General features: G+C 31.8%; 1 protein-coding gene across 12 annotated transcripts in view; it reads right to left on the reverse strand.

Moving 5' to 3' along the window:
• Positions 1-244: 244 nt before the first annotated feature.
• LOC148599047 (ATP-dependent 6-phosphofructokinase-like) overlaps positions 245-16311 on the reverse strand; it is a 37797-nt gene continuing 21730 nt past the window's right edge. For 6 of the 12 annotated variants that reach the window (XM_088562476.1, XM_088562472.1, XM_088562473.1 and 3 more), the window contains 7 exons: positions 15853-15943; positions 15109-15261; positions 14337-14501; positions 13598-13662; positions 11625-11836; positions 8665-8770; positions 245-4586 (listed from right to left, as the gene is read on the reverse strand). In XM_088562476.1, the coding sequence (XP_088418602.1) occupies positions 4448-4586; positions 8665-8770; positions 11625-11836; positions 13598-13662; positions 14337-14501; positions 15109-15261; positions 15853-15943 (931 nt within the window). In that variant the 3' untranslated portion in view covers positions 245-4447. Of the gene's footprint in view, positions 4587-8664; positions 8771-9508; positions 9577-11624; positions 11905-13597; positions 13663-14336; positions 14502-15108; positions 15262-15852; positions 15944-16311 lie in introns of those variants that run through there. The other 6 variants (XM_088562478.1, XM_088562474.1, XM_088562470.1 and 3 more) reach the window with 4 other exon arrangements.

The raw sequence follows: 16311 nt of genomic DNA on the forward strand, positions 1-16311 counted from the left end.
AATTTTGTTGTTACCCTTATTGGTATATCTTATTAATATCATCAAATACATGTTATATCTTTAAGTCTTATGCAGAGAAACAATCTTACATATTATTATTACTGTACTGTGACCTCTGTGAAATGTCAAATATAAAACCATTAAAACCCGGGTGTTTATCATTTGTTGACAGTGAGGGTCATGTTTATTTCAAAAACCTACATTTTTTATAAGTGTTGTGCAGACTAACAAAATAACAGAAGAGGAAACTAACATTTTTATTTTCTTCAAGCAGGTAAAATTAACATCTGTAAAAATACAACAGTCAATATTTTAACAATTTCTACATTGAACAATAAGGAGTATCACTCCCTAAATGATTTCCAAGCTATGTAATACATTGTAGGTCCGACAGATTTCTTCTAGGCGTAATCATCATTCCTTACAAAAGATGAATACAATTCAAAATAATAAGTAAAGTTCATGTATGTTTCCCTCAACACTTCTCCCGATTCTTGATTTTTCAGTCATTTTTAATTCAATAGAACTGTTAAAATCTATAACAGTGATACTTGTTTTCACAATTTATTTCCAGAGCTTGCGAAATATCACTGGTTTTTAAAGAAATGTTTTGTTTAAAATTTCGTTTCCCAAAATAAATTACTACACAGTCAATAATTTATTTGAAGTTATGAATACAAAAAAAAAATACTAATCATTTATATAACTCCCATTCTCCCCTTCCTTATTTTTCTAATTGAAGATGCCGACGAGCAAACTCTACCTCAAACTTTACTGAGTAGCAATCATCTTCTTTACAAAACTGAATCAGTAAACATCTTGGTGAGATAGAAAAATTAAAGATCATTAAAAAATGCTGACCTGAAGAACTGTTGTTGTCAAAAAACTTCAAATGCTCATAAGAACAATATTTTTTTTTATAACACTCCAAATGTATCGATGGAAAACTGTTTCTTAACACATGCTCATGTTCCATACAATCACGTGACAATAGCCTTATGAGAGCTTTCTCAATGCTCAGATATGTTCCAAATTCTCAAACAACACATTTTAGTTCATACATGTGCATATATGTACCTTTAAAAATAAAGAATATTCTCATGGCCAAACATGGTTATATTATAAAAAAAGGGTAAACAATCAAATCTACAAGCACTGAAGTAAACAAATCATTAAATATAACAATATAAAATGGTACATACAAAAACAAACAGTGAACCAAACAAAATATGAAGAAAATGTAATGGTTTTAAAATATAAAACTGACAGTTTATACATATACATTATAAATGCTAAAGGTAAGGCCATGCTGAAAAAAATGTTTGTAAGCCCTTGCTGACTAACTCTTCCTACTTCAAACTACGGGTTTTTAAAATATTCTTCCATATTTTATTGTTATAGATGTTATATATGTATAGTTTTCTTGTTTTTTCATGCATTTTTTTTAATTACAGAACTTTTTCATGACTGAGGCAATAAGAACTTTGTGTTACACCCAACTGTTTTCGTACCAATGAATTGAATCGAGTAAGGGCAAACAATCAAAAATTAAAACATGGCCTACAATGCTATGGCATAGTAAAACTTAACACTGTGTGTGTGTGCTTGCTATTAACAAGGAAACATTAACAACCACTTTCAGATCTGTTCATCTATTAAAAATAAACGTCAAAAACAATGACAATACCAAAACACTTCTAGTACAAGCTTATATTTATAACACATTTATTGGAAGTATTAATATAGGTCGAATCTTCTATTGAAATAATAAGATTGTAAAAATGTCCTGCTTTACAGTTGGAAGGTGGGGAAGTTTATCAATAAATTAAAATAAATATTAGTTCAAAAAGCTGACTTTGGCAAGAAATTGTACTCCGCAACAAATAAAAAAATAAAGCATGAAAACTTATACTTAGTAACAGATTATTTAAGTGCGAATCAGTTACTAAAAAGATATTTTATGGTGATAAATCAACTACTTTTGGTAAGTAATAATTATTTCCAAAATTTGTAATTTTGCTTGATGGTAACCAATGTCCAGTAATTAAAATTCACTTATCTGCCTAATGCTTTTTTTTTTAATAAAGATGGTTTGCAAACTTTAAATGCAAACAAATTTCATTTAATTTTTTAAATTGAAAATTGTAATAACTTTTCCTTTTTCCTAGTGTAAAAAAAAAAACCCAAACTTCATTAATTTTAATTTCTTCGTACAATGATTTGTAATATCCAAAATAAACAAGGATTTAGATGATCTCCTAAGAGATTACCCTGTGAAGTTTATAAATGACATCAACTATAAGAACAATACAAAACACCCGATCAGAAAAAAAGTGGAAGTAATCCAAGCTATATTCATGCGTTATCATCATCCTCAAAGTCAACTTTACTTAGGATAGCATCGGCACGATACGCTTCGTTCTCATGTTTTGTTAAGATTCTCAGTAATGGGCGAAGTCTAAGCCACCACTGAGTTTTAGGAATTCTCTTTCTGAAAATCAAACAAAATTAACATACAAATGATTACATTCTATATTTATCTCTTCAATATAAGTTTGCCAAAAAATGTCAATCTTATAAATAGTATGGCATCCAACAAAGTGTTGTGGCCTATCTAATAAATACCTTTCCGTAATATAATTAGTAAAACAAATCTGTCAGTTGATATTCTTCTTTAAAGAATAAGAAAAAACCCAATGAATCTCATCTATATGAATTTGGTCAGATATTCTTAATATCTAAGGTCTTTATATATTGACCTCTACCATTTACTTTAGTTGTATGCTACATGTACAAGATTCACAAATGCTGAAGTCCTGTTAAAAAAGAGATCCCAACCAATTTTACAACCAATAATATTTCTTACAGTGTTGTTGAGACAGGATCGAATGGAGACAAGAAAAATGTAGAAAATGTCCTATCATATCTTTATAAATTTGAAACACTCAAAACAAACAAATCCACCTATTTTTAACAAAATATACATTGGTTAAAGTATATAATTTAGCACTCAACAGCAACAAGAAAGACAAAAATATCAACAATAACTAACACAGTTGTTCATGTAAACACAAAACACATAAAAAAAAAATTGATATTAACTACTTTGGTTTTTAGTTCAACATAAATATGTATGTACTGAATTGAATACCTTTAAGAACGATAATATTTGCAAAGTTCCCAGGTAATGGTTATTTGCTAACTTAGAATTGACCAGTTCTCCATTCAAAACCAGTGATCTTTTTTTAAATTAATTGCTATATCTCAATTTTACCATTTTTACACTACCCTATAATATATGTTTCTATTTCAACTCTCATGTTCAGGTATAGGGAGTGTATTTGGTTATCTAAATGTCAGTATTTGGAACAATTAGCTATAGTACATAAGAATTCAGGTTCAACACAGCATTGACCTTAAAGGTTTGCTAAATTGTTTTTTAAAATAGAAACAGATACACATATATATATATTCATTGATAGGAAAATTATTATAAGGAACAATGCTGTTTCACAACGTCATCTTTGTCGTTAGGCAATGGCACTACAAATTTTGCATTTAATGGGACTATCAATAAAATAATGCCTAAAAAACACAAGACTACTACACAATATGTTCATATACACAACTAAAACATCAATAAAATAACAATACTAACCACATGTATCATCATAATCATTTTAATCATTCAATACCACTATACACATGTGTCCTGAACCAATCATGCATTATGGGTACTAGTATTACAAAGCAAGACATTTAGCTGGGTGTAAAAATAGCTACATGTAATACAAGACAATAAAACTGCCTCTCAAAGTTTGGAATCTTGAAAAACTCAAGATAGATGAAAACTTATCTTGATTCAAAAATATAAGATAGTTACCATTGAAATATACTTTTATAGCAATTTGAACTGAATGGATACCAACTCCATTACAAATCTAGGTTGGCTTTAGTGTATTTTACTAACTTTCTAGATTATACATATCATAATGTTTCTTTCTTAATTACCACTTAACCTCTGTGTGAGCTTTCTACTATTGTGTGAAACAAATGTATATTTACAGATATGGACAAGATAAGAAACACACTTTTGACACCCATCTAAACAACTTTTTGTACCCTTTAACTGAAAACTGAGTATATATAAACATGCATAAGTAAAGCAAAGCAGGCAAGGAGAGATAGGAAATAATTCAAATAAATAACTAATATAGGAAAATATAATAATAATTTCAGACAGTATCTTCAATCCTAGACTAGTTGAAAGACTAAAGGCAAAACCAGATTAAAAAAGTAAAAATCTAAGGATCGTAAATAAAAAGTGGAATAAATGCAAAACAAAATAGGTTTTAACTGTTGCAACAAGTTCATATCAATGGAGAGATTCAACCACTAACAGAATTGTTCTATAAATAGTACATCGTGTCTATAAATAGTACTGGAATTATGCATTATCTTCATCTTCTACTTCATCAACACCCAGAGGAACTCCCTCCATTCGATATGCCACCTCACCATGCTTGGCAAGAATTCTTAGTAATGGCCGAAGCCTTAACCACCACTGGTCTTTAGGGATTCTCTTCCTGCAATAGGTATTAGTAAAATGCTACGTTATACAGATGTGAAGGAGAGGGGGGTCAATCACTCCTTCATTTTGACACTAGCTTTTAAAAGTCTCGACCTCATTAGGCTTTGAGTGGATATTGCATAATTGGTATAAAAATATCTGGGATAGGCTGAAATTATGAGGTAGTTTACTTACACATACAAATTTTTATTAATTTCATTGGAGACACAGTATTTATAAGTAATATCTCAATATAAACAAGCCTCTCTACATAAAGACATCAACACCTTATTTGCCTCCAAAGAACACTTTCCTACCAAATATGCTCATTTTATACTTCATGTCATAACTTTGCATTAGAAAACAAAAAGAAATTACCTATTTAAATTATATTCATGAATAAAGTCCATTAACTCAAAAATGAATAATCCAAAATACTGTAAACGTACCAAGTTTCGCTATTTTTGTGGTGGACAGGAAACAGTGAAAAATTGTACAAGCCAAATTTTTTTTTTTTTTACACTATATAAAATTGATACCCACAAATATGTAGACTTGATAGAATCCACGAAAATTAGCATCCGTGTAAATTAATACATTTACTGTATATAAATATCAAAAGGTAGCCTACATTGATAGAAACTAGAAAAACTGTGATCAATACTCACTAAATTGATACCCTCCACCCCCATTTGAACCTTATGACCTCCAAATTGATTCAAATAAAAATTTAAAATAAGGAAATGGAGTGCACAATAGGAATATGTAATTCTGTGAAAACTTCAATTAATTCCATTCAGTGGTATAGGAGGAGTAACTGAAAGAGAGGGGTCACTCAGTTCTCCATATTCATAAATAACAAAGTTTATGTTTCGCGATGTGAAATCATAAAATTGATCACCAACAAAATCTTAGATAGGAAGTGCACAATGAGAAAAATGTAATAAAGATTCTATATAAGTTCAATCTTTCATGTTCATTTTATCATCAATTTCATGTTCATCGTCTGAATATAGCTGAAATATTGCTGCTCGGATGTTAGACCCCAACCAACAAACAATATAAGTTCAATTAAATTCCAATCAGTGGTGAAGGAGGAGTAACGGTAAGATATGGGTTCTCTGTCTTCCCATATTCATATCAAACAAAATGTATGTTTTGCTATGTGAAATCTCAATATTAATTTTGAACAAAATCTTAAATAGGAGGCATACAATGGAAAAATATGATATAGATTTTGTAAAAGTTTAATTAAATTCCATTCTTTGGTGTAGGAGAAGTAACAGAAAAAAAATGGGTACTATCCATGACCCCATATTCATGACAATCCATGCATTGCTGTGTAAAAATCCCATTTTCATTCTCATCCAAATTAATTCTGGAACAAGATCTACAATAAGAGGTGCACAACTGGAAAATATCATAATATTCTGTGAAAGTTTCATTAAATTCCTTACAGTGGTGTAGGAGGAGTAATGGATAAAAGGAGGGTCCCTCTCCATGTAAGAAAGGAGAAAAGAAGTATGCACGGAAGGAAACCACTAATAAATATATGTACCTTACTTTGCAAGTGGGGTAAAACAAACTATTCAACCAAGTTTCTTGAAAATAACTTGAAGAAATTCTCCCTTTCATTATGAATACAGACCCAAAACTTGAAAACAGAAAATTAGAAATTTATAACAATTGAAAATAGAGCTTAAATAAAAAGAAATAGAACATTTTCCTAATTTTAATGAAAATGTGTGAAAAAAAAAAACCGAGCTCACAACAAAGAAACAATTTGTTATGGTTCCACAAAAAAATGCTTGCATTACTTTTTAGTCATTGTGTTGAATGTGAACAACGGACTGAAGGACAGACAGAGAGACATACAGACTCTAATGTAGCACGTTTCCACCTAAAAAAAAAAATGGGTGTATAAAAAAAGGTCTTTTTCACCATGACAATATTTTATCCAAAAAAATCAGAACTGAAGAAATCAATCTTGAGCATTCATATGATGTGTGAACAGACACAGAAATAGAACAGTGGCATGTCATAACACAGACATACGGAAAAATGTGGCAAAGTCTTAATAAACCAATGTAATAAAGTGATTACATAAAACTTAATTTGAAAAACTTAAATAAAAAAGAATACCCAGGCAACAACATTCTGGCTACATTACAATAAATGAGTATATGCATACAAGATATTTGACAGCACATTTAATTGAAAATCCCTGAAATCATTTGTTCAAACTAGAAGGTGTTGAGATAATGACTTTGTATTAAATTAACTGATTCTGAATTTATTAGTATTTAAGAAGTGTATTATTTAGCCTATATATTATTAAGACATTGCTAACCCATTTAGTAAAATGATTCTGTTCAATGATTTTGGAAGATCATATATCACATATTTATATATAGAGTTGTTATCTGCACTGTATTTCAAAGTTTTTAGTTTTTTTCAAACCATTATACTCCTCATCCAATTGCAAATAAAATGATTCAAGTATTAGAAAAACAGCATTTAAGAACCTAAAACAACTTAAGCAGTTCAACTTTAGCTAACTTCAGATCCGTGCTAAACTGCCTATTAAAAATGAACTTAGAACATTAACTATCATGTCATAAACAAAAGCGAACATTAAGTTGCACATATTGTGGTGCTAGCATTCCTCCACTTGAACATTAAGTTGATATCTAAAAACAACCAAAATCTCTCACAGCGCATGTCCTATCTATATAAAGCCACACACCAAATTTGAAACGAATCCATTCAAATTTTTGGTGAAAAAATTTTCCCTTTTCCCTATCATTCGACATATTGAAAACCAGCAGTCCCTAGAAACAGGAAGTTGATACTGAACAGCACTCAAAATTGCTTACAACTTATGCCCCATCTATATGAAACCACACACCAAATTTGAAAGCAATCCATCCAATGGAAGCCAAAATAATTGTAACGAACTTCGAATGGACAGACAGAATGAAATACAGACATAGTGATTCAAATATACCACCCACTTGTTGAATGGGTGTATAATTTTAAATCCATGACACAGAACACCATCCTTAAAGACGATATCTGAAAATCTGTATCCGATTTCATTACTGCCACAACAGTGTAATATTAAAATTTCTTTCCATTCTGGACATTTTTTTAACCACTCTTAACAGCCTTTACCATTTTTTAAAAAATCTCTATTTTAGGCCATACATAAAAAATGTCTTGGTTCTCAGGCTACTTTTTTGGTTTGATGGAGGAAGAAAGCTTCTTTTCATTGAAAAGTCAAGCCAAGTAAACATTAACAAAATATAATATAAAAAGAAATGAAATTAACAATATAACTCTGTAACAGTGAATATGTTGTGTTGAGGAGATTGGATCTATAGTGTGTGTATTAACAAAGAATAGGCAGAGATAGAGTTTTTAAACTAGCAGAAATGTATGTAGCTACACAGGTAAGTTATGACATTAAAATAAAACTGAGTTTGACTCCATTCTAAATTTAGTATCTAAGTACATAATTTAAGTACATGTAGTACAAAATATAAAAGGAAAATATTGGATTTAATGAAATAAGACATAACTAAGCTGTGTCTAGCGATAGATTGCCTGATTAATATGGCACCTTATTAGTGAATATCTGACAGTATTTACTTGGGAGTATACCTAACACACATGCACATCTTGGACAAAGACACAGATACTGCACTTTCTACACAAATTTTTACCATAAAGTTTCTATTATATTTTAAACATGACAAGTTAAATTCTATCCCCTGTTGTCTTTTAATGCTGAAAATCTTAGTATCCAGGTTTATTTACCAAGCTAGTTGTAAAAATATAACCTTCAATTCAGATCATAAAAATTCAAACAGTTGAGCTTTCAAAATCAAAAATAATTTGAAAATTTGTTTACATTACAAGTCATTATAAGTATTAACAGATGAAACAGTACAGTATTTGTGTGTCATCATAGTCATCTCTGATTGGTTATTGGTATTTTAGTGAATAAGAAGAAAGTGTATGTATGCTAATGTTTTCCAATTACGATTATAATAAAAGTATAAACCAGCTAGCCTAACGTTGACAGTACTTACTCAAAATCTGTATTGGCCTTCAGATCTTGTACTGGTGTAAACAGGAGTTGTCTTCTACACATGCCTAACAATACTGCTGAATCACGAGTACATGCCTTCAATACACCTATAATATATATATATAACCAGGAGTACATGCCTTCAATACACCTATCATATATATATATATATATAACCAGGGGTATATGCCTTCAATACACCTATCATATATATATAACCAGGAGTACATGCCTTCAATACACCTGTCTTATATATATAACGAGGAGTACATGCCTACAATACACCTGTATAACCAGGAGTACATGCCTACAATACACCTATCAGATATATAACCAGGAGTACATGCCTACAATACACCTATCACATATATATATATAACCAGGAGTACATGCCTACAATACACCTATCATATATATATAACCAGGAGTACATGTCTACAATACACCTACCATATATATATATATATATATATATATATATATATATATATATATATATATATATATATATATATATATATATATATATATATATATAACCAGGAGTACATGCCTACAATACACCTATCATATATATATAACCAGGAGTACATGCCTACAATACACCTACCATATATATATATATAACCAGGGGTATATGCCTTCAATACACCTATCATATATATATAACCAGGAGTACATGCCTACAATACACCTGTCTTATATATATAACCAGGAGTACATGCCTACAATACACCTGTATAACCAGGAGTACATGCCTACAATACACCTATCAGATATATAACCAGGAGTACATGTCTACAATACACCTACCATATATACAATACACCTGTCATATGTATATAACCAGGAGTACATGCCTACAATACACCTGTCATATGTATATAACCAGGAGTACATGCCTTCAATACACCTATCATATGTATATAACCAGGCGTACATGCCTACAATACACCTATAATTGATTAGTTATTTGATTATGGTTTAACATCCTATTTAAGGAAAAGTACAAATGATCAATCAAACAGACCCTGCCTTGTATTAGTCTGATATGTTGAGTCAATTAAACAGACCCTGCCTTGTATTAGTCTGATATGTTGAGTCAATTAAACAGACCCTGCCTTTTTCTAGTCTGACATGCTGAGCCAATCAAACAGACCCCTGTGTTGTATTAGTCTGACATGCTGAGCCATTCAAACCCCCCCCCACCTTGTACTAGTCTGACATGTTGAGCCAATCAAACAGATCCTGCTTTGTATAATTATGACATGTTGAGCCAATCAACCAGACCCTGCCTTGTACTAGTATGGCATAATGAGCCAATCAACCAGACCCTGCCTTGTACTAGTATGGCATAATGAGCCAATCAACCAGACCCTGCCTTGTACTAGTATGGCATAATGAGCCAATCAAACAGACCATGCCTTGTACTAGTCTGACATGCCTAGCCAATCAGACCTTGACTTGTACTAGTCTGACATGCTGAGCCAATTGAACAGACCCCTGTGTTGTATTAGTCTGACATGCTGAGCCTATCATACAGACCCTGCCTTGTACTACTCTGACACAACTAAGCCAGATTTTGATTGTGCTAGCTCACAGAAGTTACAGCCTGCAGGTAGGTATGTCATCCCACTCAGACACATTATTCTGACTCCCAGCCAACCAATTGTCACTTTACCCCTTAAAAAAATGTGTGCTTAGGAGATGCAGTGACTACCAATTTTAAAGTCTCCGGTGTGACTTGACCAGATGGAACCCACAACCTTCGGCACAATTAACTTCTGGAACAGGGTTATGTTGCTACAAGATTGAAGTCATCACTACAGAAGTTTTATGGTCGTCATCATGAACTCGTGGATCATTATGATGTATCCATCAGCACCATGAAAACTGATTTATTCAACGGGTCATAGTTTTCCTTTCCTCGTTTGTCTACCCAGGACTTGACTTTTTATGAGCAACTCGGCGGGTGTTTCTAGAAAAACAGAGGACGCTTAGCCTACCGGTGCACCAGGTCCATGCTCCCAGTTTTTAGTGGAGTCCGAGTTGCTCATTTACTTTTGTTACTTTGTATGTATGATTTTAGTTACTTTATGTTCTTTGTTGTGTATGTCTGTTTTCCATGTCTGGTCTTTGTCCCTGGATTACATTCTTTTGATTACCGCTATAACCTTGGTTCCCTTGATTACTCTCTCACTTACAAATGTAAAAGTAACCTGTCAATGTGAACTAATACAATAATGTTTGTACATATTAGTTTACATCAATATGGTTTTTACAAAGCCAACTGAAAAACAGACAGTAAAAATGAATTGCAACAGCAAAGACTGATTGTAAAAAGACATATTCTGCTTTATATTGGTCTGTTATATGCCTCCATTAAAATCATTTCAGACTGACTTTGAAAAAAAAGACCAATCAGCCCTTCTTGAGAATCAACTATATTTTTGTCAAACCCTATACAGCAAAATACTGTTAATTCAGAAATTATTGTGATGTTTTAATTATTGCAAATATATGCATTTGAGGAATAGACAACATGAAAAAAAACTTTTTTATAAATTTAAACTAAAAATTTAAATCCCATTTGTGTCTAAACTGAAAAGTCAGAAATACATGATTGCAAATAAAGATTATATCCCAGGCCACCTGCACACAACTACACATTTATATTGTATCCTTACAACATACATATACCAAGTTTCATAACATTGTGTTCAGTAGTTAAGGAAAAGTTGCAATTACAAAATCGGGGATGATTTTACGAGGTCAATAAACAAAGTGGAAATTGGCAAAATTGGAAGTAAATACACAGTAGAAAAATGAATTGTAATAAAAGAAAACCTGGATTTGAAATTGTGGAATTCCGCTGAAAAGCAGAAACAAATATGTCTGCAAAATAAGGATCATCTGACAGATAAGTATATTTCAAATTGCGGCCTTATCAAATGTACAAACCATCCTTGGTGTTCTCGTCTATCTTTTTAATCATATAATCTACAGACTTGGCAGCCATCTTGGTTCCATAATTTCTATCGAATGGTGTTGGTACACCACCCTGTTGCATGTGACCTAGAACATTCTGTCGACATGTGAATGATCCCTTTCCTTCCTCAGAGAACATCTGGGTGATAAAATCTGTTGTATAATTGGTGTTAGCATTCTCATTCCTGTAACATACACATAGAACATCTGGGTGATAAAATCTGTTGTATAATTGGTGTTAGCATTCTCATTCCTGTAACATATACATTGACATTTTTCTCAATTCAGAGTTGTTTTCATTGACAAGTGTCCTCCCTATTGGAGCATTACCAAATTAGTATTCTGGAAACATTGCATGACAATACAATTGTCACCTACTGTAAGATAAACATGTTGAATAGAAAAGAATGCAAATTTAATGCATAATATCTGGAAAACTGAACTACATTAATGTTCTAATTCAAAGGACCATAATTCATAAAATTCCAATGGACTGAAATAATTTTAACTTTATCTGTAACTTGTCATGGTAAAGCAAGTAAAGAAAACATCAAATATCTGCATGGATAATGAAACAAGAGACTCCCAGGAGCCTGAATTGCCCACCTGGTTGAATTTTGCCTTTCAAAGGCAATAAATTTAACAAGAAGTTGTTCAACAATTTTGACTCAAGGGGTCTTTGGTAGGGATTATCATAAGGATCATTTCAACAATTGAAAGTTTCTTTTAATTTATCATAGTTTTCAAGATATTGACTGAAAACTGTTAAAAAAGAGTCATTTTTCCCCTTTCAAGGACAATAACTCTTACAAGGAGTCATCTGACAACTTTTATCCCTGAAGACTATTGTAGTTCTCACAATAAGGATCATTTCAGCTATTGAAAGATTTTGGCTAAACCTAACGGTTTTTTAGATATATTTTCTATTTTTAGTAATGGCTGCCATGTTTTTGACGGATCAAAAATCCCCACAACAGTTCTATGCAGGATACCCCACGGAACATTTATACCAAGTGTGGCTTTAATTGGTTAAGTAGTATCAGAAGAGAAGATTTTTGAAAGAAATAACATTAAAAATAGCAAAAATCGTTGAAAAGGGCAATAACTCCAACATGGCTTAATGGATTAAAACCAAAATTTGACAAGAAATATATCTCACTATGTTAAACACTTTTACCTTATCAGAATTTAGCTAAATCTAACGATTTTTGAGATATATGCAAAAATCTGCTGTCTGTTCTATTTTTAGTAATGCCAACCATGTTTTTCGACAAATCAAAAATTCCCACATTAGTTCTATGCAGGATAATCCAAGAAACATTGATACCAAGTTTGGTTCTAATAAGTCTAGTAGTTTCAGAGGAGATGAGTTTTGTATAATTGTTAACCACGACAACGGACTACAACGACGACAAATTAATGACGACGACGGGTGCCAAGTGATGGCAATAGTTCTCATGGCCTTTGGCCGGGTGAGCTAAAAGCAGTGGAAAACTGATTTGCCAGACTGACAAAAGGATAGATGGACTGATGGACAGACTCACAGACTAAGTGCTAACCTAAAGTCCCCTTTAGTTGCTGATACAGAATTTAAACTGAGAAATAAAACAGGTCTTGCACGTCCTCATCTTATACTTAACTACTACTGAGATCTTTTACATTCAGTTAGCAACCTTAGTTAGCACTAAATCTAAGACAGTCAATGAAGAAGACAAAACACTACATATTTCCTCCACTATGAGGATGAATGTACTTGAATTATAAATACTTCATTCATCTATATGTATGTACGAAATACTATTCTGGATTTCTACATGGTTCTGAAGCCTCATAAATGCTACAGCTGTTACAAGTTCAGATTTGCCTCAAATTCATTGTGTTTCAGGCAATTTCTAAAGTTCCTAAAATCTCTTATAAGTAAAAGACATTTCAGTTTATTGTCTTACCTTAAAATTAAACCTCTTTGTACACCTAAATTGAGTATTTTGTTCTTTAAATGGAAAACGTCATCCTGGAAATAATAATACACTCTGTCAATGACGCATGTACATGTATATCATTCAATAAACTTCAAATTTTAATAATCAAATATCAATAACTGTGTTCTACCTGTTTTTAAACTCTACATTTCCCAATACTTGTTTCCAAATCCAAAATATTTCATCAGAACATCATAATCAAGATTATTTTTCCCCCATTTTCAAAGTGTCTTTTCTGATCAAATATTCTGTTTCAATTGGCTGTCTACAAATTTTCTAGTACAAATATTATATTTACATGTCAACAAAATTTTTTAAAGTTTGAAATTTTTTTACATAAAATGATCAAATCTCCAACTGAATAATAAAATCAGTTTAACAGCAAAACACATTTCATAGTGGCTATGTTTGCCCTGCCTTAACCACATAAAATACTGTAAACTGGGAAATTTTCGTGCTGTCTTTTATCATGATTTTTACCATCAATCTACTTTTACAGAGCTTTAAATTAGTGATCATTCCCCAAATCCCATCAGAATGTTCTTCAAAGAAAATATTTGTGACAGTTTAATATTCCTGTTATAGGTCTTACAGCAAAAAATAGCTAAAATAAAACTGCCACAAAAATTTCACAGTTTATAGTACCCAAATCATCCATGCTGCCACTATTGCTGGGGATTTCTCTCAATATAATCAATTTTTTTACCCTAAGATTTGTAATATTAAACTTTTCTTCGTATATATAAGCTGCATCAGCACCACCAGCTATACCACTCATGGTTGCTAGGTATCCACAGTAACCACCCATCGTCTCAATGATAAAAACTCTTCTCTTTGTTCCTGTGGCTGATTGTTTAATTCTATCACAGATCTGACAAAAAACAGAGTACATTTTTTCAAGAATGTTAAATTTAAAACAATAAAATGAATGACGTGACAAATGAACAGTATAATAAATTTCGATATTCAATATTTTTTTTCATGGTCAGGCTTTGTGACATGACTGCTAAAAGTTTCTTCACAATACTGACAGAAGTCATTTACAAAAAAAAACAAATTATCTTTAATCTACAAGAAAATTAACTCACAGCTGTTAATAGTCAAAAGATTCCTACACGATTGAACACTCACTTGCGATATGATGGATGAAGCTGGCAGAGCAGGACATGCTTACCCAGAGAACACGATGTCACTCCTGTTTTTTGTGTAATTTCATATTACAAGTGCTCAAGTTTTTGTGTTACATCTTGTTTCTTTTTCTTTAGTTTTTATATGTAATCTATGTTATTTAGTTCGGTGTCTATGTAGATCGTCACTGTTGCCTGTTTTCACATATTTGGATTTTGATGTATTTAAATTGTCTCATTGTTAACCCTACAGTATTTTTTTGCCAATACTCCCTATTATAAGGCAATGATATGCACCATGGCTTATAAATAGGCTCTCATTATTTTGTTAAAGATTACATGTAAACATACATCAGCTATTTCATTTAGTGCTGTATCAGCCCCCAAACTGAAGTCTGTTCCTGGTACATTATTACTGATAGTACATGGTATCACAACCATGGGTATACAGAAAGCATCATACTGTTCTCTGGCATCAGCCATCTGTAATGCACTGTGGTAGGCCTACAAAGGTAACACACAATGTCGTAATAACGTTTCAACAATGTTTCATTTTTCGGGGAATCAAATTAATAGTACATGGGGTTACAAGTAAACAAAACACATCATACTGTTCTCTGGCATCAGCCATCTGTAATACACTTGTGTAGGCCTACAAAGGTAACACACAATGTCACAATAACGTTTCAGTAACGTTCCATTCTGGTAGGAATTTAGACATGGCATAACATGTATAGGTATACAAGAAATTTGTTATCATTATCTGGCATTAGCCAGCTGTAAGGCCTACAAAGGTAACACACAATCTCATAATAACATTACATTTTCATACTTTGTGGGTCTCTTTAATTAGAGGATAGTACATAGTATAACCACAATACATATACAGACAAAAATCTCTTGCATTATAAAATTTATATTCAGACTCAATGATCCTTGAAGATTTTGCACTTGTCTATCAGTTTAACATTCCTTAATTCCATTCACACAACTACTTGAAGTATGAATGGTTGATTGGACACATATTCAACACAGATGATCAAGAATTATTATGGGTGAATGACTTGTCTTATTTCTTCTTTCATATTTTATTACCTCAAAACCACCAATGATGAGTAGACCACTAATTCCATGTTCCTTGAGTTTCTCTGCAACTTTATCTAATCCATAACGGGATGCAGTACATCTGTAGAGAAACATTATAAACCATATAATTATAATTACAGTATTATTTAATGGAGATGTCAATATTTCCCCTCCTTCATCTCGCTGAATTTTTTGGGTTCAAATTAATATCAAATCTTTAATCTTCATTTGACAATTTTAGGACTATTCTACCAATTAACTCTGTTTGGGATCAATTTAAATATTCACAATTGTTTATTTTTTTCTATAAGTTAGTGGAGTAGTCAATCACAAATTAAACAAAAAATAGAACTGAGAGTGACTCTCTCCACTTGAATTCTGAACTTAAAATCATTTATGGTATGTTGGATTATTTTCCCTTAAAATCATCTTCTGTCATGCACATTCAGATGAGATTATCCAACCTTC

The sequence above is a fragment of the Perna viridis genome, chromosome 14 (genome assembly GCF_037379345.1).
Source record: "Perna viridis isolate PV_CMFRI_1.1 ecotype Kerala chromosome 14, ASM3737934v1, whole genome shotgun sequence".
NCBI classification, from domain to species: Eukaryota; Metazoa; Mollusca; class Bivalvia; order Mytilida; family Mytilidae; genus Perna; species Perna viridis.